Raw genomic sequence first — 26,093 nt, 5'->3', positions numbered from 1 at the left:
ATTCGATTCCTATTGATAGGGAAAAGAGCTGATTAGTTTTTGGCGAAGGCAGGTCCAGCCGTTTCGGAGATACGGAGCAAAGAGTGCAGAAACTAGAAATCGAGTTTTTGAGTGAACGGAGCATCCGATTTGAATGATCTAAAAAACATTCAATTAGTAATGATTGGGAGAAGGGGTTATTAGTTTTTCGCAAAGGCAGGCCCAGCCATTTCGGAGATACAGAGCTAAATGTACAAAAAATGGCAGTTTTTGAGAGAACTAAGCGTCCGATTCAATTGATTCAAAGAAATTTCTGCTTGTCTTAACAAAATAATTGATTTTGGAAAAAAAAAAATTGTTCCATTTTTTTTTTTTTTTTTTTTAGTTTTTTATATCGAAAATATTTCAGATTTCATTTTTAATTCTGACTATAGTTCTAATATACTTTACAAATAATTTCAACTCTGCAATACAGTTTATATAATTCTTATAAATATTAGACAATGTTACAATATTTAGAATAATCTATTTGAAAACATTCAGTATTCCACGAACATTTCGTTACGGTACGGGAAGTTCCAGCAATTTGCCTTAAGGCACGATGCCATAATTGCCTCAAGACAGAATTCCACTTACAGCTAGTTTCAAATTTTAATAAACTAATAATGTTTGACTCATCATATCACAGAAGTAACTTTTGACTATAATATTTTTTCAAACTTTGATGAATTTTTACAAAAAACTATTTGTCGTAGGACCGTAATATTTCAGTATGTTTTATAAGACAGTGATATCTATTGCAATCAGTATCATTACCAACCAATATCTTTCGAAAAGTTTTTGATTTTTTAAAATAGATTCAGAATTGAGAGCTACGATTTTTTTTTCACTTTTCTGCTATTAATAAAGAAACGACTGAGCCGATCGTCGCACGGATATGAGAAAACATCATCCGCATTGCAATACATCGATTGGCTTTTAAACTTTTGAAATAGGTCTAGTCGTTTTTGAAAAAACGTCGATGAAAGTTCTAATTTGAACAAACCCAAAAAAACGATATTTACTATTTGCAAACTTTGACGAATTTTTAAAATAAAACGATCTGTCGTAGGGCCGTAATATTTTAGTATGACCTATAAGACTATGGTATCTACTGTCAAAAAAATCATAGAAATAGTCGAAAAAAACTTTTTTAACACTTTAATACAAGAAAACGGTCCGGCCGATCTTTACCAAGAACTAATCAGGTCGATTCACAACCAATATCTTTCGAACGGGTTTTGATTCGAAATTGATTCGAATTTCGGGCTGAAACGTGGACGAATTTTTTTTCCAGTTTTCTGCTATTTATAAAAAACGGCTTGACGATAGTCGCGCAAAATTGATAAACGCTAGTCCTTATCGAGATAATTCGAATGGCTTATAAATTTTTGAAATCGGCCCAGCCGTTTTTGAGAAACACACACACACAGATACTATTTACAAATTTGGTCTCATTCGATTCAGAATGGCTTGAAACGTCGAATAAAATTAGCGAATCGGATTTTTTTATGAAAACAATGTCTCCTTCGAGAAATTAATAATGACAATAGAATAATTGTCATGGTAGGTCAGTTTAACTCGTAAGTTGTCAGGTATTATGCTGAAGCTCTTAACCGTGAAGTTTACTACCCTGTAAGTATTTTGAGTCTAGACTGAGCTTATACATATAATATCAAAATAATTATTTGTTATGCACAACACGTACAGACGCGTTATTATGATATGAGTCAACTATAATAATACCATAAGTAACATCATGAAGGACGACCCTTGAATAATAATTGTCTCTATGATGTGCTAAAGCTAAATTTCTGCAGAAACAATGTGATAAAGAAAACCGCCAATTCGATTTATTCTATGCAAACAGCATATATGACTTATAAAGGAGTAGAGCGTTCCTAGAACTTTGCTGGAAAAACAGAACCACCACCATTATCTAAAAAATAGTCATGATAGAATTTTTTAACCATACTATTTTAAAGTAGATGACAAAATATGCGTAATCAACCAAAGCCTTATATCCGTTTACAACACTATCACATCAATTTATTACGAAAGTATTTTTTGGGATTTTTACGAGTAGTACTTCTGTTCTGTTTACAATTCCTGAATAAAATGTTTATACCTATACTAAAAGTCAAATTGGTGCCCCCAGCTCTATCTTACTATTTGCAGTATTTTATGCATCATAGACAATATAAATGGTTGATAGTAATATATGACATCATGCCTTAAAGGAAATTGCTTAATTCTCTCAAAAACTGCAATTTATTGCTTCGTATCTCCGAAACGACTAGACCTGCCTTTGCCAAAAACGAATCACCATTTTCTCTATTATTACAAATTGTATGTTTTATGGATCATTCAATTCGAATGCTCCCTTCTCTTAAAAACTCGATTTCTATTTTCTGCTCTTTTTGCTTCGTATCTCCGAAACGGCTGAACCAACTTTTACCAAAAACTAAGCACGTATCCTTATCAATAGGAATCGATGGTTTTTAATCATTCAAATCATTTGTTCTGTGTGCGAGCAATTGTCGATGAAAATTGTATCCACACAAACACACACACACAACAATTTTTTCATATAACTTGATAACTGATTAACGTCTTCTATTGAATTTTGATCGAGATTTTTCTGAGCTAATTGAAGAGCTCCAATTTATCCGTGTTATATACTGTAACATTTTCGAAACAATTATTAGTTATTGGCGACGGGAAGGTTGCCTTCGCATAAACCATATGCGTCAAATTATTGATTGATCATGTTCTTGAAAAATTTTATTTGTAGGATTTTCTCTTTATACAAATATATTCCTATGGGCACACACGTACATAATTCATGAATTGGCTTGAGCCAAGAGCAAAAATATTATAATCTAAAATTGCTATAGTTTTTGAGAGACTTATTGTTCCTCCCGTCTTGAACAGTTCTTGCGGTTAAATATCGTGCCGTATTGAACAGTTCGTGCGGTTAATATCTTGGTTATGAGCTAATACATGACTCTACAAGGCTTAAACGAGCATCGGTGGTTCAGTGGTAGAATGCTCGCCTGCCGCGCGGGCGGCCCTGGTTCGATTCCCGGCCGATGCAGCGACTTTTTGTTCCTCCCGTCTTGAACAGTTCGTGCGGTTAATATCTTGGTTATGAGCTAATACATGACTCTACAAGGCTTAAACGAGCATCGGTGGTTCAGTGGTAGAATGCTCGCCTGCCGCGCGGGCGGCCCTGGTTCGATTCCCGGCCGATGCAGCGACTTTTTGTTCCTCCCGTCTTGAACAGTTCGTGCGGTTAATATCTTGGTTATGAGCTAATACATGACTCTACAAGGGTTCGATTCCCGGCCGATGCAGCGACTTTTTGTTCCTCCCGTCTTGAGCAGTTCGTGCGGTTAATATCTTGGTTATGAGCTAATACATGACTCTACAAGGCTTAAACGAGCATCGGTGGTTCAGTGGTAGAATGCTCGCCTGCCACGCGGGCGGCCCGGGTTCGATTCCTGGCCGATGCAGCGACTTTTTGTTCCTCCCGTCTTGAACAGTTCGTGCGGTTAATATCTTGGTTATGAGCTAATACATGACTCTACAAGGCTTAAACGAGCATCGGTGGTTCAGTGGTAGAATGCTCGCCTGCCACGCGGGCGGCCCGGGTTCGATTCCTGGCCGATGCAGCGACTTTTTGTTCCTCCCGTCTTGAACAGTTCGTGCGGTTAATATCTTGGTTATGAGCTAATACATGACTCTACAAGGGTTCGATTCCCGGCCGATGCAGCGACTTTTTGTTCCTCCCGTCTTGAGCAGTTCGTGCGGTTAATATCTTGGTTATGAGCTAATACATGACTCTACAAGGCTTAAACGAGCATCGGTGGTTCAGTGGTAGAATGCTCGCCTGCCACGCGGGCGGCCCGGGTTCGATTCCTGGCCGATGCAGCGACTTTTTGTTCCTCCCGTCTTGAACAGTTCGTGCGGTTAATATCTTGGTTATGAGCTAATACATGACTCTACAAGGCTTAAACGAGCATCGGTGGTTCAGTGGTAGAATGCTCGCCTGCCACGCGGGCGGCCCGGGTTCGATTCCTGGCCGATGCAGCGACTTTTTGTTCCTCCCGTCTTGAACAGTTCGTGCGGTTAATATCTTGGTTATGAGCTAATACATGACTCTACAAGGCTTAAACGAGCATCGGTGGTTCAGTGGTAGAATGCTCGCCCGCCGCGCGGGCGGTCCTGGTTCGATTCCCGGCCGATGCAGCGACTTTTTGTTCCTCCCGTCTTGAACAGTTCGTGCGATTAATATCTTGGTTATGAGCTAATACATGACTCTACAAGGCTTAAACGAGCATCGGTGGTTCAGTGGTAGAATGCTCGCCGGTCGCGCGGGCGGCCCTGGTTCGATTCCCGGCCGATGCAGCGACTTTTTGTTCCTCCCGTCTTGAACAGTTCGTGCGATTAATATCTTGGTTATGAGCTAATACATGACTCTACAAGGCTTAAACGAGCATCGGTGGTTCAGTGGTAGAATGCTCGCCTGCCACGCGGGCGGCCCGGGTTCGATTCCTGGCCGATGCAGCGACTTTTTGTTCCTCCCGTCTTGAACAGTTCGTGCGGTTAATATCTTGGTTATGAGCTAATACATGACTCTACAAGGCTTAAACGAGCATCGGTGGTTCAGTGGTAGAATGCTCGCCTGCCACGCGGGCGGCCCTGGTTCGATTCCCGGCCGATGCAGCGACTTTTTGTTCCTCCCGTCTTGAACAGTTCGTGCGGTTAATATCTTGGTTATGAGCTAATACATGACTCTACAAGGCTTAAACGAGCATCGGTGGTTCAGTGGTAGAATGCTCGCCTGCCACGCGGGCGGCCCGGGTTCGATTCCTGGCCGATGCAGCGACTTTTTGTTCCTCCCGTCTTGAACAGTTCGTGCGGTTAATATCTTGGTTATGAGCTAATACATGACTCTACAAGGGTTCGATTCCCGGCCGATGCAGCGACTTTTTGTTCCTCCCGTCTTGAGCAGTTCGTGCGGTTAATATCTTGGTTATGAGCTAATACATGACTCTACAAGGCTTAAACGAGCATCGGTGGTTCAGTGGTAGAATGCTCGCCTGCCACGCGGGCGGCCCGGGTTCGATTCCTGGCCGATGCAGCGACTTTTTGTTCCTCCCGTCTTGAACAGTTCGTGCGGTTAATATCTTGGTTATGAGCTAATACATGACTCTACAAGGCTTAAACGAGCATCGGTGGTTCAGTGGTAGAATGCTCGCCTGCCACGCGGGCGGCCCGGGTTCGATTCCTGGCCGATGCAGCGACTTTTTGTTCCTCCCGTCTTGAACAGTTCGTGCGGTTAATATCTTGGTTATGAGCTAATACATGACTCTACAAGGCTTAAACGAGCATCGGTGGTTCAGTGGTAGAATGCTCGCCCGCCGCGCGGGCGGTCCTGGTTCGATTCCCGGCCGATGCAGCGACTTTTTGTTCCTCCCGTCTTGAACAGTTCGTGCGATTAATATCTTGGTTATGAGCTAATACATGACTCTACAAGGCTTAAACGAGCATCGGTGGTTCAGTGGTAGAATGCTCGCCGGTCGCGCGGGCGGCCCGGGTTCGATTCCCGGCCGATGCAGCGACTTTTTGTTCCTCCCGTCTTGAACAGTTCGTGCGATTAATATCTTGGTTATGAGCTAATACATGACTCTACAAGGCTTAAACGAGCATCGGTGGTTCAGTGGTAGAATGCTCGCCTGCCACGCGGGCGGCCCGGGTTCGATTCCTGGCCGATGCAGCGACTTTTTGTTCCTCCCGTCTTGAACAGTTCGTGCGGTTAATATCTTGGTTATGAGCTAATACATGACTCTACAAGGCTTAAACGAGCATCGGTGGTTCAGTGGTAGAATGCTCGCCTGCCACGCGGGCGGCCCTGGTTCGATTCCCGGCCGATGCAGCGACTTTTTGTTCCTCCCGTCTTGAACAGTTCGTGCGGTTAATATCTTGGTTATGAGCTAATACATGACTCTACAAGGCTTAAACGAGCATCGGTGGTTCAGTGGTAGAATGCTCGCCTGCCACGCGGGCGGCCCGGGTTCGATTCCTGGCCGATGCAGCGACTTTTTGTTCCTCCCGTCTTGAACAGTTCGTGCGGTTAATATCTTGGTTATGAGCTAATACATGACTCTACAAGGCTTAAACGAGCATCGGTGGTTCAGTGGTAGAATGCTCGCCCGCCGCGCGGGCGGTCCTGGTTCGATTCCCGGCCGATGCAGCGACTTTTTGTTCCTCCCGTCTTGAACAGTTCGTGCGATTAATATCTTGGTTATGAGCTAATACATGACTCTACAAGGCTTAAACGAGCATCGGTGGTTCAGTGGTAGAATGCTCGCCGGCCGCGCGGGCGGCCCTGGTTCGATTCCCGGCCGATGCAGCGACTTTTTGTTCCTCCCGTCTTGAACAGTTCGTGCGGTTAATATCTTGGTTATGAGCTAATACATGACTCTACAAGGGTTCGATTCCCGGCCGATGCAGCGACTTTTTGTTCCTCCCGTCTTGAACAGTTTGTGCGGTTAAATATCGTCCCGTATTGAACAGTTTGTGCGGTTAAATATCTTGGTTATGAGCAAATACATGACTCTATAAGCTTAACTGTAAAATTTACCAGAGTTATTTAAATCTTGCTCGATTCACTAAGCATATCACAACATAATTTAAAAATTAATGAAATTATTAATTAAAAGCGCAAAACATTGAATATCAAAATGTGACAATTTAATGTAAACGAAATCATCAAATTTAAAAAAAAAAACAATTTGAAATTGGACATAAATTTATTATTGGACATATTACTCCAAAAATGATTCATTAAAAAAAATTTTTTTTTGTTTTTTGCTGCAAGAGATATTAAAACAGATTATTTTTATGAAATGGCATTATTAACACTCAAATTTTCACTTTCTTATTTTTTCTTATTATTTTCATAGTGGAAAAGGTTTTATACTTCTGATGGCAATAATAACTGCTTTTCTCATCGATTCTCCGCTTGAATTACGCGTACAGTAAAGTCGCAGTTAAAAACATTGTCAGATCGTGTTCGACAATGTAGTGGTTACGCCCGATGGACCTCTCGTGGAAAACTTTCTCAAAATTTATCGAAATTATGTGATACAAGGAATACAAAATAGAATATTAAGATCAATCGTGAATGCTCCGTGGTGTTAATAATATTCAGTAAGGAGCGCATCAAAATCAAAAGATGTTCTAAATGTTAACTTTTAATGTTTGTTCTTTCTCAAAAATTGACTTTCATTTCAAAACATCAATAACTCTGAATGGTTCCGCTTTTAGAATAGATGAATTTTCTGAGCAAATTTCCAGAAACTATTTGAATCAAATAACCAGAATATTTGTGTCTTACTACTTGGATCCTTTCAGAAATTATTTTAATACTTGAATCTTTCTAGCAATAATCTATATACTTGAATTATTTAAAAATTATAATGTATACTTAGATCTAATCTGAATACTTATTGTTAGATTCTTCCATAAATTATTTTAATACCCGGCCTTTCCAGATTTATTCTAAACACTTAGACCATTCTAAAAATAATCAGAATAATTAGATCTATCTAAGGTTTTTGAATTACCAAAATCGATTCAGAATTTCGAGCTAAAACGTGAACGAAAATTTTTTCATTTTTCTGCGATTTACAAAGAAACGGCTTGGCTGTTCGTAGCGCAAAATTGATAAACGCTAGTCCTCATCGAGATACATCGAATGGCTTTTAAATTTTTGAAATTGGTCCAGCTGTTTATGAGAAAACGTCGATTTACGGCTAAAAATCTGTTTACCTACACATTTGGAACAAACTTTTCCAAATTTGGTCTCATTCGATTCAGAATGGCTTGAAGCGTGGAGAAAACATAATATTAGCGAATCGGATTTTCTGATAAAAACATAAACTTCTCCTTCGGGAAGTTAATAATTGGATCTTTCTAAAAATATTCTGAACACTTGGATATTTTTAAGGAAATAATTTGAATACTAAGATTATTCTAGAAATAAACTGAATACTTGGATCTTTCTAAAAATAATCTGAATATTCGGATGTTTCTAATAATATATAGAATACTTGGATCTTTCCAGAAGTAATCTGAATACTTTGATCTTTCCAGAAATAATCAGAATATTTGATTTTTCTAAAAACATTCTGATAACTTGGGTGTAACCAACATCTTTATAATTTTTATATATTCATAAACACCAGCCCCTACCTTTATTACTTGATTGTAGTAGAATGTAGCTGACCGATGACCAGTCGATCGAAGACGACTGCTGCCGACTTGAGAATTCAGTCGTATTGTATCAACCCAGAAAGGTCAACGATGGGTCATTGCCTTTCATGTTTTTGTATTGTTTTAGGGTTTTATAACTTAAGGGTTGTAAGAAGTTAAAATATATATTCTTAAAATTGATACGATAGAAAGTAAATTTATTAGAAATGTATCTGTTTAAGCTAAAGACAAAATCTTGTGCAAATAATCTATATACATTAACAGCTGAAAAACAAATTTAATCCGATTTTTATGGAACTTTTTTGGCGATATATATATATATATATATATATATCATAGTCTTATAGAACTTACTGAAATTTTACGACCTTACAAGTAGTTTAATTTTTAAAATTCATCAAAGTTTGGGAAAATGAATAGTTTTTCTGATGTTTGTTAAAATTGAAATTAGACGATATACTTGGTATAACGATAGAGTGCATGGTCTTAATGAACATACTGAACCATGAAAGTCCTACGGAAACTGGTTCAATTATAAAAATTTTTGATTTTAGAAATTTTGTTTTTAGATAATACTCCGAGTTAACGTTTTCGTTCGTTTTCAATTATATGTAATAAACCCACTCGAAATCACTGATAAATTATTTTATTTTTTATTGATTAAGTCGATTATTTACACATATCGGAAAGTTCATGTAACTTGCCTCAAGGCAAAAACTAATACCATCTAGTTACTATTGTTATTTCTATTGGTTCAGTTATTACTAACTTCGCATATGGTAAGTTATAATAATTGATTAAAAAAATTAAGACAATTTTAGAAATTCGGTGAATAAATAAATATTATCGAGAAAACCATCACAAGACTTCGATAGCTATATAATAGATATAATTTAAGGCAGAGGTACGCAATCTTTTCGGATTACGAAAACAATGATATTTAATTTGTTTTCTTTGACGTTGACTTTTTTAAATTCTATTTATATTGAACAAATCTTATAAACAAAAACAATAAACTAAAGACGCAATATTTATTTTTCTTTATTAATACTAATAATAACACGCCTGATATTATAGACAGATTTTTATCTTTTTTGAGGATTATCAAATAGCTTTGAAATATATTTTATTCAAAAATATTTAACATTCCGTTGGGTAAATTATAGTAAACGCAAAAGAATCCAAAATGGATATTTTTGCATATCTTCACGTTTCAAAGGTTTCTGAACGTTTTGGCGTAGCTCAGAAAAAAATGATGTATTTGTATTTGTATTTGTATTGTATGTGTATGTTTGTATGTATGTACGGTTACAACCGATTTGAATGATTAAAAAAATATTCGATTCCTATTGACGGGAAAATGTGCTGATTAGTTTCTGATAAAGGCAGGTCCAACCGTTTCGAAGATACTGAGCAAAGAAATGTCAAAAATGGTAATTCAGGTTTTGTTGAAACGGACCGTCCAATTTGAATTTTTCAAAAAGCATTTACATCCTTTGATGGCATGACGAACTTATAAAATTTTTGGAAAGACTGGTCCAGCGGTTTAGAAGAATCAAAGAAAAAGATAAAAAGAAAAATTGTATTTGGAAGTCCAAAATGACATTAGACATATGCACATCAAAGAATCAGATATTTTATAGAGATTTTAATAATAAGTACAAATTTTATTTACATTTTTATAGGTTTTGAAACTTCGATATTTGGTCTCTTAAAGAGCTACACAGCGCAATTGCTTTGACAAAAAAAATTAAAATAATTAAGAAAAAATGTAATTATCTAAAAAAGTTTTTTTTTCAAAAATCCTTAAATATCTATTATCTTTAATTGTGTTAGTTATAATGTCCTAAGCGCGACCCATCATTCCAAAGTTTGATGTATTTTTATTACTCAATCACTTTTGAACTATAATAATTTAGGATGTTTGTTTTGAATTTTAGATCATGAACTCTATTGCCATGCTAAGTTTCAATAAAAAAGCACGTTAAAAAAGCTGTTAAATTTCATTATATTTACCACGTATTTATGTAATGTAATTTATGTAATTCACAAACTTTTTGTTTAGAAAAAGATTATGTGAATTATTAAACAAAAATTATTTCCACTTGTACTGGCGTTGATTTTGAGATATATTTTCCATTGAGTTCTCATGTTCATGAATTAACTAACAAAAATTGTAACAATCGAAACAGTATAGTTTGTTATCTATAGATGGTGTAATATTATCCTCTTTATCTGACTATAGTGAAAACAAATTTGCATTCTCGACATCACCATATATCATATAGCATATATTTCGCCTAAACTTTATCTGAAATTTAATATAATTCAATGTTCATTTGTGATAACACAAGTTTGTGTATCTCAAATTTTGAATAACAGATATTTGTGGATTATTAATGAGTATAAAAGAAAACGAAGCAATTATGCCACTTTGAATCAGTTTCTGTTTTATCATTAAAAACCAATAAAGAATTTTAGAAAAAGAGTGTCATAAGGTTCACACGCCATTGAAGTAAAACTTATTTGCTACTGTACAAGATGGTATTTAGGCAAAAATAACAATTTTGAATAATGTTTATTAGTAATGTGGTAACACTTGTGATGCACACATTTATTAGCGTCAACCATTATACACATTTATATAATGATAAATTATGAATTATATATTTATAATAGCATTAAAAATATGTATAATATTCAAAAATAATAATGTAATTAAAGTCAAACTTCAAATATGACATGATCGGTTTGTCATTGTAATTAGCATTTTGAAATGAACCTTCATTAGAGAAATAAAGTAATTGCTGATTAATAATTTCTATAATATTCGTTTACACAGTTGATTGTGTTAAACAACGCCTAAACAAATATTGTTTTTGCAACTTCACTTATCATGTAATTGTGATTGAAGAGCTTCATGTAATTAAAATTAACATACATTCATTGACTTTTGGTTGTACTTTTTCGCTGGTGATATAATCTCATTCTTGGAACAGCTGTAATATCTGTCTTGCCTAAAAATATTTTCCATTTTAATAACTTCAAAGATTTATAGAAACTACGAATAATATAGAAATAATTTCTAATCAATAAACTTACGTTTAGTACACGGCACAAATGTTTAATTGGTTTTATTATTTTTAAGGAACAGGGTAAAATATTTTTTTGATTCAGGCATTTTTCATTAAATCAAGATTAGTACTACGATGTAACTTTAAAATGTTTATTTATCTATGCCGATTTCCTTGTTGGTATCGGTACGCATACAACATCGAAGCCGGTACCCATACAAGGACAGATCTCTATTCACATACACGACAACTAATCACAATCGACCCGTATAGAAATGATATCATCGAGGGCGAATAACGAATCATTGGCACTCGACTCTTATCTTATGGACTCTTATCTGCCGTAACGCACTTCCGTTGCATTTGTACGGATTTACACCCAAGTCGAGCCTAAAGAAGTTTTACTTCAAAAGTTATTTGGCAGATCCTATGGAAAAAACTTAAATATATACTTACTACACTATATTAATGATCTACTCCCTTCAGGAACGAACCTCAGGGAAATTAAACTTTATGGTAGCTTTCTGCAATTACCGGGTGTTGCTAATAATTTTATAATTCTCCAGAGTAATCAAATATTTTATACAATACACAAATGTCATAGTAAAGCCATTTTTGAATTTCATCTATATAATGGAGTTATACAAAAGCGATTAAATAACTATTCGTGTCATGCAAAAGCAGTCAAATAGGTTGATACGTTACAAAGTAGGTCGCAGTACTGTTGCATTGCACATGGAAAAACTGAATATTTGAGCAGAGAAATGACAGATTTATGAGTGATATTGTCAATATTGTACAGAGATTGTTTTATTTATTGGCATTCAGTATCTTATTAATTAATTAACAAGAACAATATTGTTAACTATATCTCATAAGTAATACTAGTTTTATTTACCTAAGGAAATAAATAATAAAAACAAGTCCAAAATAAAGTAAAATTACGGATGGCCAATTTTTTTTTATTTCTATGTAACAAAAATTATTGTCATTGTTAACTTCCCGAAGGAGATATTTATGTTTTTATAAGAAAATCCGATTCGCTAAATGGAATGAAACCAAATTCGGAAATAGTATATGTGTGTGTGAACAGACGACGTTTTCTCAAAAACGGCTGGACCGATTTCAAAAATTTAAAAAACATTCGATGTATCACGATTGCGCGACGATCAGCCAAGCCGTTTCTTTGTAAATCGCAGAAAAGTGAAAATTTTTTCGTCCACGTTTTAGCCCGCAATTCTGAATCGATTTTGAAAATTCAAAAACCGTTCGATAGATATTGATTGGGAATCGTGCTGATTAGTTTTTGGTAAAGATCGGCCGGGCCGTTTTCTTGTAATAAAGTTTTTAAAAAAAAAAATTCGACGATTTTTATGATTTTTTTTTGACGGTAGATACCATAGTCTTGTAGATCATACTAAAATATTACGACCCTACGACAAGTCGTTTAATTTTGAAAAATCGTCAAAGTTTGCAAAAATTAGTATCGTTTCTTTGACATTTGACAAAATTAAACCTTTGATCGACGTTTTCTCAAAAACGCCTGAACCGATTTTAAAAATTTAAAAGCCAATTGATATATTTCGGTGTGGATTATCTTTTCTCAGTTTTGTGCGACGATCGGCTGAGCCGCTTTTATGTAAATAGTAGAAAAGTAAAAATTTTTCGCCCACGTTTTAGCTCTCAATTCTGAATCGATTTCAAAAAACTCTTTGAAAGATATTGGCTGGTAATGATACTGATTAGTTTTAGGTAAAAATTTACCGAGCCATTTTCTTAATATTAACTGTTGAAACAAATTTTTTTGCCTATTTTTATGAATCTTTTTTTGCAATAGATATCATGGTCTTATAAAACATACTAAAATAGATAGATAGTTTAATGTTAAAAATACATCAAAGTTTGAGAAAATATTATTGTCAAAATTTGTGTCAAAAGTTGCTTTTGTGATGTGATGACTCAAACTTTATCAATTCTATAAATTTAAAATAATAAGCTACAATTTTAGGGCATAGAAGCACTATAGTGTCTGTGCAATATAATTAATATAATTACAAGTAATTTATATGTAGTTATGAAATTATTTAAAACTCTCCTTTGATTAACTCAGGTTGTTGGGTTATAATTAAACCCTTCTAGCTGTGGACAGTATTAAATACCTACGTTATAATGAAAGAAAATATATTTATCTTTTATTTATTATTCATGTTGTTAAGCGGACTTTACTTTTAGAAGTGAACAATTATTCGCATTAAACTCTCCGCTACTCCTTCTACCAGGGGAGTAACTAGCAACCGTTCTGTGTAAAACCTCAATGCCATGAAGATTGTCACCTTCATGGCCAATACAATAAAACGACAATACGTCCGAACAGATATGTTTGAGAAAATTCTATTCAAAATCGCAATGTTTAGTTATAATTGAAAGCGATTACTTTATTTTTAAAATAAACGTTGAAAATTTGTCTAAATATCTAAATTTCAATTTCGAATGATTAAGTCAATTCTGACACATTTCGGGAAGTTCATGCAACTTGCCTTAAGGCTAAATACCACTTTAAACTAGTTACAGTAAAGTTTTCTGATTGCGATATCGTGTTAAGATTTACTTTTATTAAAATATAATATAGGAGATCAATACTAAACCTATTATATATATATATATATATATATATATATATATATATATTAGGGTGGTCCTTAAAATGATCATTTTCGAATTTTCTTGCTCCCAGGGGCTCAAATGGTTCCAAATTGATAAAAAACAATTTTCTGAAAGTTTTAGTTCTTAATATTAACGTTTAGATAGCGCGCAATTTAATCAAACTTTGGATGGAAAGAGCATGGAAAAAAATTTGAAAATTAAAAAAAATGTTTTAGGTATAACTTAGCGACAAATGAATGAGTTTTATTAATTAATTTGTTCGCTAAATTGCATCTAAAAAGCATTTTTAAAATTTTTGAAAATTTTTCCATGCCATTTCCATACAAAACTTTGCGCTCTATCTAAACGTTAATATTAAGAGCTAAAACTTTCAGAGAATTTTTTTTTATCTATTTGGAACAATTTGAGCCCCTGGGAGCAAGTAAATTCGAAAATGACCACTTTAAGGACCACCCTAATATATATATATATATATAGATATAATATATATATATATATATATATATATATAATATATATATATCAGCCTAAAAAAAACAGTTGAATCATATACAATATTTATTTTCATCTCATTAATAAGTTATTTTGGTTTTAGGACATATATTGCGGATATTTTTGAAAAATGATATCGTGAAAATTAATCGTACTACCCGATGTTTCCACTTTTGAATGGTCCTCATGTATTTTGAGTTGCGTTTTCATAGTGATCGGATTTTTTTTATTTGCATTAGAATATAACTGTTTGAAATATCCTAGATTATTTTATTATCCTAGATTATAGTTCATTATTTTATTTTTCATTTCAGGCAATGCATTTGTGGTGAATGCAGCCCTGTCTGATCTTCTCATCAGTGGTCTTCTAGTGCCATCCTCGGCAGTGGTCCTCTTGGCAGGAGCAGACGATTCCATAGCATTATGCAGATTTCAGTGGTTTCTGGCTTCTACAAGTTTTTTGGTGACCGCATTTACCATGGCCGTAAGTGTAAAATTGATACTTGAGAGACACGAAAAAAATAAATTGGTTATAATATAAAGTGATATGGTAAAAATACGGAATTCAGATCCTAAATTAATGTAACGTACATGGGTTCACCTATTGCTTTGAACCAAAATATTATTATTTATAAATATAGGATAGGGTGAGGCACATAGGGCCGATTTAACTTTGAACAATTATATTGTGAAAACCAAACCAGTTATGTCACAACAAATAACACATATCAAACAACTATCTGGTTAAGTTCAGTAAAACTCCCAGGTAATTCATCATTGTAGAAACGTGTATTAAATGCTGTTTTTCAACATTGTTTTACCTAGATCTTTTTACTCCATAAAGGTATGAAATATAAATTTCATGGATAATTCTTTTACAGAGATAATACTGTATATAACCTTGATTTTGTATTTTGTCAGAAATATTTATCTGTTGGGGTAACTATTTATTTTATAACTTATTTATTTAATAATTAATTTACATTTGTGTTTACTATTTTTTATTGTTCATATACATAAACCTACGTATACCTTTGCCAATGTAAATGTAGTAAGAATTAAAGTGATGGCTTATTATACATCATTTTCCCTCTACTTTCAAATATTATTGGAGTGGCGTGTCCTTTTTACCCTATGAGATAATGTTGAAAAATAGTTAGAGACATTTAATAATTAATTCAAATAAGTGAAAACATAGTACAAATATGTAAAGTTGTTTCGAATTATTTGTAGCCTTATGAATCTTAGTTTTTAATTCTGTCTAACAGCATTTGTTTTTGGAGGCCTGCGAAATCGTATCATTACAATTAAATATCACCATATAAATTTTAAATTTTACCATATTGTTTGTTTTAGAATGAAAAATGAACTAGTGACAAATCAAATATAATTACTCCTTTTTCATTTATACTTGATAATTTATAAATATCCATTAATCAAAATTAAAGATATATGAACTTGTCATTTATAAACACTGACTTATCAAATTGCAAATGAAATTGAAGAAAATATTTTCTATATGCTATTGATGTGTAGAACGAAAATTTATTTTATTATACTTATATAAAGTGTCTAATATTACATCAAATAAAGATAATAAAATATACTGTTTCGATTGTTCGAATTTAAGTTTGAACTCATGAACATGAGAACTGAATTGAAAACATACCTCACGCGACAAGTGGAAAATTTTTGGTTTAATTTATATGATCTTACTCCAAACAAAAAGTTCATGGAATAAAGCACATAAAACGTGATGATTATAAATGTGAATTTTTAGAGTTTATAGGCTCGAATGATATCCTGAATAATAAATTAAAATGAGTAGTCAAGTAGGACAGAGAAAATAAAGACACTTCAATATGTTAAATTCTCACCGTCTAACCTCTAAAGATATAAACTCTAGTTTTAAATCATAAACTTTATTTCTTATTCCAAAATAAGCGTTCATACTGCCTTATTTAATTCATAATATTTAATATAAGAAATTCAAAAACTATTAAAAAATTCAATAATCTTATATATTTACTGCATCAATACCAAAGATAAATAATTAGTATAAGAAGTTTTATTTTTTTAATAGCCCGGTTATAACTCATTTTCTAACAATAGTTGAAAGATTTTTGGTTAACATTAAGTTAGGGATAAAGAATTAAGTTTGGTTTATTAGAATAAAACTCTTTTAAGGTCAACTTCGATCATTTCTCCGATTTTATCGACAATTTCGGCGACTTCATGTAACTATCTGTGCGAGGTGCAACGGAAGTAATTCTAGTGTATTCGTGCATTTATATTTTGTTATCTGTAAAATGGTAGAAAATTATTAAATATTTTAAGCAATTTTAGTAGGTATCACCAAATGCACAAAATTGTCTGTCCCTTAGCACTGGTCGCTAATAAGTCGTCCCTTAGCGCCGGACAGTAAACATATTGATATTTCTTGTGAGAATTTACGTAATTTATTCTAATTATTTAATTTTGTTCTGTATGAGTGCTAACGGTCACTACATACCCCCTTTTTTTGTTTTTTCAAGTCAAATAATCAAAATCTTATGATGAATTCTTCAGCTGAGAGCATCGGTGTGGCCCAGCCAAAAGGGTGGATAATTAGTGATTTTTTTTTATAATATCTAAGAATATTCGTCACAAATGTGCAAACATTCCAGAGTGTGGAGTTGGCTACATATTTCTTCAATGCTGATTATTTTGAAATGTCTGATACTAGGTGCCACTTTGTAAAATCATATTGTTTGTTACCAAAGTTTGATTGATAGTATTAATTATTGTTTAGCAAAGATTGCGTTTTTGTTAATTTAGTTTGATTTCTAACTTTATCTAACATAAGTCATAATTTAATAAACATTTCGTAAAATATTTTTGATTTCTTTATAAATAACCTTAGGTGTCCGACACTCGGGGACTTCCCCCTAGTAGTCCTTTCATTATAGTGAGTTCACCTCGGAATTCGAGATACCCAGCTGTAAGTCTGTAAATACTAGTATATTGACACCCTAAAGTTGTCTCAAAACCTACATATGGTATTGACACTTTACCATAAGTAGGTTTTGACACAACTTTTAGGGTAACAATATACAAGTATTTATAGGCTTACAGCTGGGTATCTCGAATTCCAAGATTCTTACCTAATTTAAGCTTAAATGACTGGACTATAGGTAGTATGGTGTTCTGTTTTTTCATGGAATTTATGCTTCATTTGCTGATGATGCATTATATCCTTAATTGAGTAATATCTTGACAAGAGGCAACATAATTCTACATTGGACTAAACGACTAAAGACTAGAAATTGAAATAATCAAAGATGTTTTTATTTGATATCCATCTTTGGCAAAATTGTTTCCAAATTAAAATTGATGAAATTCTTAATAATAATTTCATTTTCTATTTTTTTTTTAGCTTATAGCAGGAGAAAACCTATCCCGCGTTTATCCTGATCGACCATCCAACAAAGTCTTCCTGACACCAGCAAGGTGCGCCTGCTCGATAGCCCTGGTTTGGTTAGTTTGCGTCATGGTCTGCTCGGTGCCTCAAATCATGAAGAATCAGGAAGCTGAAGACTTAATTATATTAAAAGGCAAATCAATTACAAGAGAAACTATGAACGATGGATTTCCTGGCTTAGATTATTGTGCCAGGAGATTTAGGAAACTGGGAAGACAGCTGGATGATACGGATGAAACGCGGGCGGGGCCTATAGCTTTATTGGTAAGTTAATTGATAATTAATTATATGTAGAAACATATAACATGTCTCGATGAGAAGAGTTTGTTTTTTAAAACCTTTCCATTTATTTTATTTTAATTTATTATTTATTTTAATAGTTTTTTAAAAATTCGTGCTTTGTAAATTGTATAGTAATTGGTGCATTATATTTTCCGTGATTTTTGTTTTTTTTTCAAATTATTTGTATGCACTGAGGATGGGTCAAATCAGGACCCGAAACGTTTGATAATAAAATATTTTACTTCAATAAAATAGTTTCAATTAATGGATGGACGCCCAAAAAACAACTTTTTTATAATATTTCACCATCTGAGAAAACCTTTCAATTTATATATCTATCTTATATATAAAAATGACTGGCAAAATGTGTTGGTAAGCGCATAATTCAACAACGCCTGGACCAATTTGGCCAATTTTTTTTTAAATGTTCGTTGGTGTCCAAGGATGGTTCTTACGATGGCGAGAAAAAATCGAATAATCGAATAAATGAAAATTATCATCTACCATAAATATCAATTTACTTATAACAATAATTTCAATTTCAATTTAATTATGACAATACTAGAATATGTGTAATAAATTTATGATTATGAATAAAAAAATGAAATGTCAACATTATTATTGCCAAAAAGCAGCCAGAAATTAAAATAATATAAAATACAGTTTATGTATGGCAGATTGAATGATACACACATGAACTGGATATGACAAATTAATTCACTTATATGAAATTAGGAAATAATTAGGGCCGGTCCTACATTTAGTGCGATGCATGCGAAAAATACGAGCGCACGTCTTAGGGGGCGTCAACACAAGATTTGGATATTAAATTTTCAATATAGTTTTTTTTTTTCAATATATAATTTCTTTACATCTTTTGATATAATTATTATTTTTAGGTAAACGGTAAATACTAGTATATTATATTAAAAAATTGTAGACAAGGGTACAGGACAACGTCTGTCGGGTTATCTAGTATATATATATATATATATATATATATATATAACAAATGTATTCTTAGTGGATAATAGATATTAATTTGGAAATATGAACCGCCATTAGGAGGAGATGGTTGCAAATTGTTGAATACACTTCACTACCTCTCGAAATATTCATTTCTGGAATAGATTTACTACTGAAGGCCTCATATTTCCAATTCAATAATAAATTTTATACTATGATTAGAGGATGTCCTATGGGAAGTCCTTTAAGTCCCGTTTTAGCAGACTTAGTGCTACAAGATTTAGAGAACAGTGTGTTGAATTCTACAATTTGCAAACGACTACTATATTTTCGATATGTCGATGACACGCTTTTATTAATTAACAAAAATGATACAGAGAACATATTTCAAAAATTTAATAATTATAATCCTCATTTACAATTTACACAAGAATTAGAAAAAGATAACTCTATACATTTTCTTGATGTTCAGCTCATTAACGACGGCGGTATTTGCATTACCAATTGGTTCAGGAAAGATAGCTGGTCAGGCAGGTATATTAATTTTAATTCTTTTACACCTCTCAACATAAAGATATCCACAGTTCTCAGTTTAGTAGACCATGCAATTCTTTTATCTAACCCAAAATTTCATAATCACAATATCAAATTAGTCATTAACACATTACTCATGAATAGTTTCCCTTACAAAATAATCAGTCCAATAATTAAAAATAGAATTAAATTTTTATTAGACAAACAATCAATAACCACACATTGCTCAAATCACTTGTCTGTATCAGAAAATAAATGTTTGGTGAATTTTCCTTATATAGACAAAGATTTACACCTTTTATCTAAAAGGCTTTTTAATAAACATAATATTAACATATCCGTGTCACCCTTACTACAACTGCAAGACATATACACAAACATTAAAGACAATACATCTACTAAAAAAAGAAAAGATGTGGTGTACAAAATAAACTGTTTGAACTGTGAGTCATTTTATATTGGGCAAACATGTCAAAATTTAGAAAAAAGATTAAGACAGCACGAATTACAAAGCAAACAAAGTAAAAATAATAACATACAACAAAAAAGTACACTTGTAGACCACGCTATCTCTAACAGCCATAGTTTCGATTTCAATAATTCGCACATTTTATATTATGAACAAGATTTATTTAAAAGAAGTATTGCAGAATCGATGTTAATAGCCCATACAAGTAACACAGTAAATTTACGGACAGATACCAATATATTACATGATACATATCTGAATCTCATTCATACTTTGTAGCTTATATATAGATGTACATACACTTTTAATTATAACAATGTATAACAAATCTTATAAACAAACCATCTCATCATAGAATATTTTTTCTCCTAACGACATCTATTTTTCAACTGGACCCTAATCCTTTCTTTCCTATCTGATTGAGTGACTTTACAATTTCAAGTGGTTTTCAAGTAGGAGAGAATACGAATACCGAAGACAGTTGATATTAAAAGAGCAGCGTGCAGTGAACGACTTGTAATGAAAAACACAACATGCTAATTTAGATTTCCATATTTTAAAATTTTTTTAATTATAACACACTGATGATGAGACAAACCTAGTCTCGAAACGTTTGTAACAATTATTATTTAATAAATTAGTGCAAAAAGAGTGTTGTTTGTTCATATCTCCAAATTAAATATATATATATATATATATATATATATATATATAAATATATGTATATATACAAATATATATTTACATATATTTCTTTCCATTAGGTGACAGTATGCGTCCCATGTAGTATTGCACTTCTCCTGCACATTTGGGCGCGCCATAGAGTCTCCAAGGAGCAGCAGCGCGCCTGCTCCCGAAGTTCTGAGCACAAAAGTCCGGTAATTTCAACATTATTAGGCATAATATTTATTATAACTTTCTCTTATTTTGACAGTAAAATTTAAGAAGTTTCATTTTTGAATCAGACAAAAATCCAACTGCATCGCCGAGTGTGTATAGTGTACCTTTTATAACTAGAAAAGTTAGCTTCAATTAAAGTAGAGTGAAATAAGTTTCATATTTGTTGTGAAATATGACATATTTAGTCAAATAAATATTAAAATATTTTTATTTTAATGTTTTTAGGAGGAATAAGTTTTGTGAATAATTTTTTAATTAATAAATATATAATGATGAAAATTAAAAATTTAGAGTTTAAAGATAAAAACGGGTTTATTTGCTTCCCGAAGGAAAAGTTTGTATTTTCGCCAGAAAATCCGATTTGCTAATTTTATTTTTAACTTTGTTATATATCTTTACGTTTTTGAGGTTTTTGAAGATTTTGGCATACTTCAGAAAAAATGGATGTATGTGTGTGTATGTGTGTGTGTGTGCGTGTATGTGTGTGTGTGCGGATACAAATTTTCGTCGACGATTTCGGGAACACCGATCATCTGATTAGAATGATTTAAAAAGTATTCGATTCGTATTGATAAGGAGACGGACGTGCTGATTAGTTTTTGGCGAAGGCAGGTCTAGCCGTTCCGAAGATACGGGGCAAAAAGTGCTGAAAACGGTAACTTAGCTTTTAAGAGAATGGAGTGTCCGATTTTAATAATTCAAAAAACATTTTATTTATATTGACAAGATGGAGAACTGATTAAATTTTGGGAAGGCAGACCTGACGATTTCGTTGTCTAGTAAAAAAAATAAAAAAAACATTTGGTGGCCAAAAATGATCACTAGACATATGCACATCAAATTATCATATATTATAATAATGTGTATCAATTTTGTTTACATTGCTTTGGGATCCGTAACATCTGTCGTTCGTTAGACGGCGACGCGGCGCTTACGCGCTTCGATATTTCGCTTTGAAAAAAAGTTCAAAATTTTCAATATATTTCAAAATAAAAAAACGAACTTTTTTTTCAAGTTTTTTTTTCAAAAATTAATTTTTGGTACGGGAAGTTTCAGTAATTTGCCTTATGCACGATGCCATACACTTCTAGTTTTATTTTTGTTTTCTCGTCATTTCATATCAATCTGAATCGTATGAGATCTGTAAAAATTATATGTGAGTATATGTGAACCGAATTTTGTTTTTTGTTTCTCATAAACGGCTGAACTGATTTCAAAAAATTTATTAGTCTGGCTGTTTCTTTATAATTGAGAAAAGTGCAAAAATTTTGGACCAAAACCGATTTTGTAGAATTGAAAACAAATCAAAAGATACCATTTTGGAATAGTGATTAATTTTTGGCAAAGTTGGGTCATGCCCTTGCTTCGTAATTAATTGTTAAGATTTTTTTCATTTTTAATGAAATTCATAGTCTGAACGAACATTTTAAAAATTGAATTGAATTGAATCGATTGCAAATCACATTGATTAGTTTTTCATGAAATCGAAAATTTTATTTTAGAAATAAACAGTTAGAAATTTTATAGCTAGATCTGAGCTCTTATTGATTAAGTAAGACGATGATTTACGCCCAGTTTCGCATTTTGTTCAGAGATGCAAATTAAACCTAAGTTAATCATAAGTTATCTTTGAGATTCGTATTAAATAATGGATAAATAGATGGACAAATGCTTAAATTAAGTATATATATTGGTATTCACTATAAGGTTATGCTTTATGAAATTAATATTGACTGCAATATATTTAAGATATTAAACTATTACCAAATTGCCGTACAATTTGGTAAAAATATAGTACTTCTTTGCTGATTATTTATCCTATTGTTAATTTTATAATTCTAGAGTGGATCCTCATCTCGTTTGGGAGTCTTGCAAATATCTTGCTCCTTCGATCCTGATCTCGCGCGTGCCAACTTGGCAGGTTTGTGCGCATTCCTGATGTGCTGGTTGCCTTTCGGAGCTTGCTTCGTACCAGAACCGAATCTCGTACCTGATTCGGCTTTGTACAATACGGCCTGGTTAGCATATAGTCGAAGTTGCTTGAATCCATTACTGTATTGTGCATTAGATGGCAGGTAAGTAGAAGATAAATGATAATCAAGATTATCAGTTCTTTCTACATCGTAGCAAATGTTAGATTCCTACTAGGCTTGCAACGAATAGTATATTCGGCAAAATGCCGAATACCGAATATTCGGCATGCTCCAGAGACCGAATACCGAATATTCGGCAACTATCCGGCAGGTTTTTGGCGCCTAAGCTCATTTGTATTAAAGTAATTACTAGCAGTAATTATTATATTACTAGCGCGCTACATGTTTATTCAAGTTTTATGCCTAGACTTGCAACCACTATTCGGCTACTCTTTGTTATTTGGAATATTTGGCATCACTCATACTATTCGGCCGAATACCAAATACTTGAATACTACATGTGATAGGAAAATAAATGGTAAAATCATGAAAAAAGCGATTCTTTACATATACTTATGTAAATGTATTTCTAATTATTTCTTTTATAAACATTTAATATTTTCTTTTATTAACTCGAGTTTAATTATATTGATCTATATTATTTTTTATATTTTAGGAATGCTAATCATAATAAAATAAATAAAAAATGATCAAAAATATTGTTTGTATATTTTGCGATAGAGCCAATAAGAGCTCTTTATTTGGAAATGCTTAGATTGAGTATATTGAATGACTGTATTGTATTAATACAACACATGCGTGTAACTTGTATATCTTGTGAATATTCAGAAAAAAGTTATTCGCGTGTTCATTTTTGTAATCTCAAAAGTCGATAAAGTTTAAATTATTATATATACAATAACGAAATCATTTCTTCATATCATATTATGTAAACTTCCAAAATACAGATCCATCGCGAGCTCTTTATCGTATAAAAGTTAAAACTCAAACAATACTGGCGCTGAGCGGCGGCGGTGCCTTTGATTTTAACTATTCGGTATTCGGCCGAATAGTAAGTTACTATTCGGTATTCGGCTGAATATTAAAAAAGGTGTCGAATATGCCAAATACCGAACAGTAACCGAATATTCGGTGCAAGCCTAATCCCTACTAAAAATTTTATAATTTTTATTAACTACTTTTAGGTTCAGAAACGCTTATGTGAACCTATTCCACTACTGTTGTTGCAAAACAACAGTATCTTTCTCACGTCGTCAAAGAGGTTGTGGATCTAATTCAGGAGCTGGTGACTCCAGGGGCGGAATGGAGAGCGGTTTGGGCAGATCAGGAGGCGACGTCAGGGTTCACATCATTCCTGGGTACAACATGTACTCCTACACCAGCCCACAAAGACCATGCAGGCAAAATGGACGTGATGTATATGAATTATGATAAATAGGTACTGGATTGAAAGTTTATTATGCATATCGATTATTTATTTAATTTCATACCGACGTATTGGGTTGGGCGAATAAAAATATTGGAATTGAAAAACAGGTTTAACAAATTGTTGAACATTCGAATATTGGAATCAAGTTGTTATGTTGGTTAGTATTTACTATTTATATTCCAACTGGTTAGTTGTTAAGTCCAAGATTGAAAATATTAAACGTTAAAAGAGATGCAAGTTTGGTAGGTTGAAGATTTTATAATCTACCAGGATTCTTGCTAAAATACTTGCAATATAAAAAGAAATTAATATATTAACGATCGAATGATGTCGTCAAAACATTAAGTGATGTTATTAGAATCATTTCCGTTAATCATATGAAATTAATGAATCTAAAATCATTTGGATGGATTGGTGGATGCCAGTCCATATTGTTACTGAACTATCCATATAAATTTAACTAAGATAATAATTCAAATTTTTATCTAACCAAAAACAACCATCGACCAATTTATTGAAAACTGATACAATACAACTTTCGACTGATCTTTGATAGTATAAAGGAAAACATTTTTACACACAATTTATATTAACGTGTTTATATAAAGATTGTGTGGTCTTTTTAGTACCATGATTTATTGTTATTAAAACAAATATTTAAAGAGTTTATTTTTTTTTTAAATTGAATAGGTTCAAAGAATGCTGACATTCGATTGATATGTCTAATTCTTCAGGAATTTCTGCTGAAATAATATACTTTTATAAATATACGCTTTAATTTTGATAAAGATAACAAGAAATGTTATTTATAAAGTTGACATAATATGATACTCTCATATAGAGTAGGTATAATATATCATTCTATGGTCGTTATCAACAGCAACAACGTCGAACAACTTAATCATTTCCACGAATTTTTAACCCTTTCCACTCGCGAATTGCGAAATTTGTATGTATTTTGCTGCGGGAGCGGCGGCATCCGAGTGGAAAGGTTTTTTTTTTTCAAGTATCATTCTTGCACTATTATCTTATTTTGAATAAAAAGTTAACACGAGAGTAGTAAGGTGTATAAAGATTTTGTCGATATTAAAAAATGTTTTTATAAAAAATATGTATTTTGCCCTAACATGGTATTTCATCTATCAATAAGAAACGTATATCAATTGTAAAATGTACGATAAATAAAATCGACATTTTGTCACAACTTATGATATTTAAGTAACATTGATGAAGATAATATAGAGGATAATTCTTTTTGTATAAATGACAATTAGTTAATAAGTATTTTGTGTAATTTTATTCAATGTTGCCTTGTTAAAACAGTGGAGCTTTAAATGTTTTTAAACAAGACGTATTTTGATTAGATTTAATATGTGCATTTAATGTATTTTAACGACTCACATGTACTGATTGTAAGTATTTTCGAATAATGAACGATCGATTTTTTGCTTCTAACATTTTGTTTATAAAAAAAATATGTTATAGGGTAAAGCGGGGCTTAAAGGTCCTCGGGTGAAAAAGTCCAAAACCGATATCTCAAAAACCAGTAAAGTTAAAAAAAATTAAACAACAATATTTGAAAGAAGAG

The 26,093-nt window shown here is 32.7% G+C and overlaps 2 protein-coding genes and 20 non-coding genes across 22 annotated transcripts in view; all 22 read left to right on the top strand.

Moving 5' to 3' along the window:
- Positions 1–21,376, top strand: part of LOC113389439 — a 29,129-nt gene extending 7,753 nt beyond the window's left edge. Inside the window, exons 2-5 of the mRNA XM_026626472.1 lie at positions 14,846–15,015; positions 17,947–18,255; positions 21,007–21,120; positions 21,368–21,376. Of these exons, the coding sequence (XP_026482257.1) occupies positions 14,846–15,015; positions 17,947–18,255; positions 21,007–21,120; positions 21,368–21,376 (602 nt within the window). The remainder of the gene's footprint in view (positions 1–14,845; positions 15,016–17,946; positions 18,256–21,006; positions 21,121–21,367) is intronic.
- On the top strand, positions 3,045–3,115 carry Trnag-gcc. The gene has a single exon. It is a non-coding gene; the product is annotated as a tRNA-Gly (tRNA).
- Trnag-gcc lies at positions 3,204–3,274 on the top strand. Its single transcript has one exon. It is a non-coding gene; the product is annotated as a tRNA-Gly (tRNA).
- Trnag-gcc lies at positions 3,463–3,533 on the top strand. The gene has a single exon. It is a non-coding gene; the product is annotated as a tRNA-Gly (tRNA).
- Trnag-gcc lies at positions 3,622–3,692 on the top strand. The gene has a single exon. It is a non-coding gene; the product is annotated as a tRNA-Gly (tRNA).
- On the top strand, positions 3,881–3,951 carry Trnag-gcc. Its single transcript has one exon. It is a non-coding gene; the product is annotated as a tRNA-Gly (tRNA).
- On the top strand, positions 4,040–4,110 carry Trnag-gcc. The gene has a single exon. It is a non-coding gene; the product is annotated as a tRNA-Gly (tRNA).
- Positions 4,199–4,269, top strand: Trnag-gcc. The gene has a single exon. It is a non-coding gene; the product is annotated as a tRNA-Gly (tRNA).
- On the top strand, positions 4,358–4,428 carry Trnad-guc. Its single transcript has one exon. It is a non-coding gene; the product is annotated as a tRNA-Asp (tRNA).
- Trnag-gcc lies at positions 4,517–4,587 on the top strand. Its single transcript has one exon. It is a non-coding gene; the product is annotated as a tRNA-Gly (tRNA).
- On the top strand, positions 4,676–4,746 carry Trnag-gcc. Its single transcript has one exon. It is a non-coding gene; the product is annotated as a tRNA-Gly (tRNA).
- Positions 4,835–4,905, top strand: Trnag-gcc. The gene has a single exon. It is a non-coding gene; the product is annotated as a tRNA-Gly (tRNA).
- Positions 5,094–5,164, top strand: Trnag-gcc. Its single transcript has one exon. It is a non-coding gene; the product is annotated as a tRNA-Gly (tRNA).
- On the top strand, positions 5,253–5,323 carry Trnag-gcc. The gene has a single exon. It is a non-coding gene; the product is annotated as a tRNA-Gly (tRNA).
- On the top strand, positions 5,412–5,482 carry Trnag-gcc. Its single transcript has one exon. It is a non-coding gene; the product is annotated as a tRNA-Gly (tRNA).
- On the top strand, positions 5,571–5,641 carry Trnad-guc. Its single transcript has one exon. It is a non-coding gene; the product is annotated as a tRNA-Asp (tRNA).
- On the top strand, positions 5,730–5,800 carry Trnag-gcc. The gene has a single exon. It is a non-coding gene; the product is annotated as a tRNA-Gly (tRNA).
- Positions 5,889–5,959, top strand: Trnag-gcc. Its single transcript has one exon. It is a non-coding gene; the product is annotated as a tRNA-Gly (tRNA).
- Positions 6,048–6,118, top strand: Trnag-gcc. Its single transcript has one exon. It is a non-coding gene; the product is annotated as a tRNA-Gly (tRNA).
- Trnag-gcc lies at positions 6,207–6,277 on the top strand. The gene has a single exon. It is a non-coding gene; the product is annotated as a tRNA-Gly (tRNA).
- On the top strand, positions 6,366–6,436 carry Trnag-gcc. Its single transcript has one exon. It is a non-coding gene; the product is annotated as a tRNA-Gly (tRNA).
- A 1,699-nt stretch (positions 21,377–23,075) lies between the features above and the next one.
- LOC113389401 (beta-1 adrenergic receptor-like) lies at positions 23,076–25,252 on the top strand. The gene is made up of 3 exons (XM_026626438.1): positions 23,076–23,217; positions 24,261–24,514; positions 25,196–25,252. Exons 1-2 carry the CDS (start codon positions 23,081–23,083, stop codon positions 24,505–24,507), a joined length of 384 nt encoding a protein of 127 aa, XP_026482223.1. The 5' UTR covers positions 23,076–23,080; the 3' UTR covers positions 24,508–24,514; positions 25,196–25,252.
- Positions 25,253–26,093: the final 841 nt, after the last annotated feature.

This window comes from Ctenocephalides felis, unplaced genomic scaffold (genome assembly GCF_003426905.1).
Source record: "Ctenocephalides felis isolate EL2017-DRISC unplaced genomic scaffold, ASM342690v1 CF-g0.4_SCAFFOLD_03573, whole genome shotgun sequence".
NCBI classification, from domain to species: Eukaryota; Metazoa; Arthropoda; class Insecta; order Siphonaptera; family Pulicidae; genus Ctenocephalides; species Ctenocephalides felis.
This window is presented reverse-complemented; position numbering and strand designations above follow the sequence as displayed.

Coding starts and splice junctions, on each gene's coding strand:
- LOC113389401 (XM_026626438.1), top strand. CDS start 23,081: ATGTGCTGGTTGCCTTTCGGAGCTTGCTTCGTACCAGAACCGAATCTC. Junction 23,218..24,260: donor TATTGTGCATTAGATGGCAG/GTAAGTAGAAGA, acceptor AACTACTTTTAG/GTTCAGAAACGCTTATGTGA.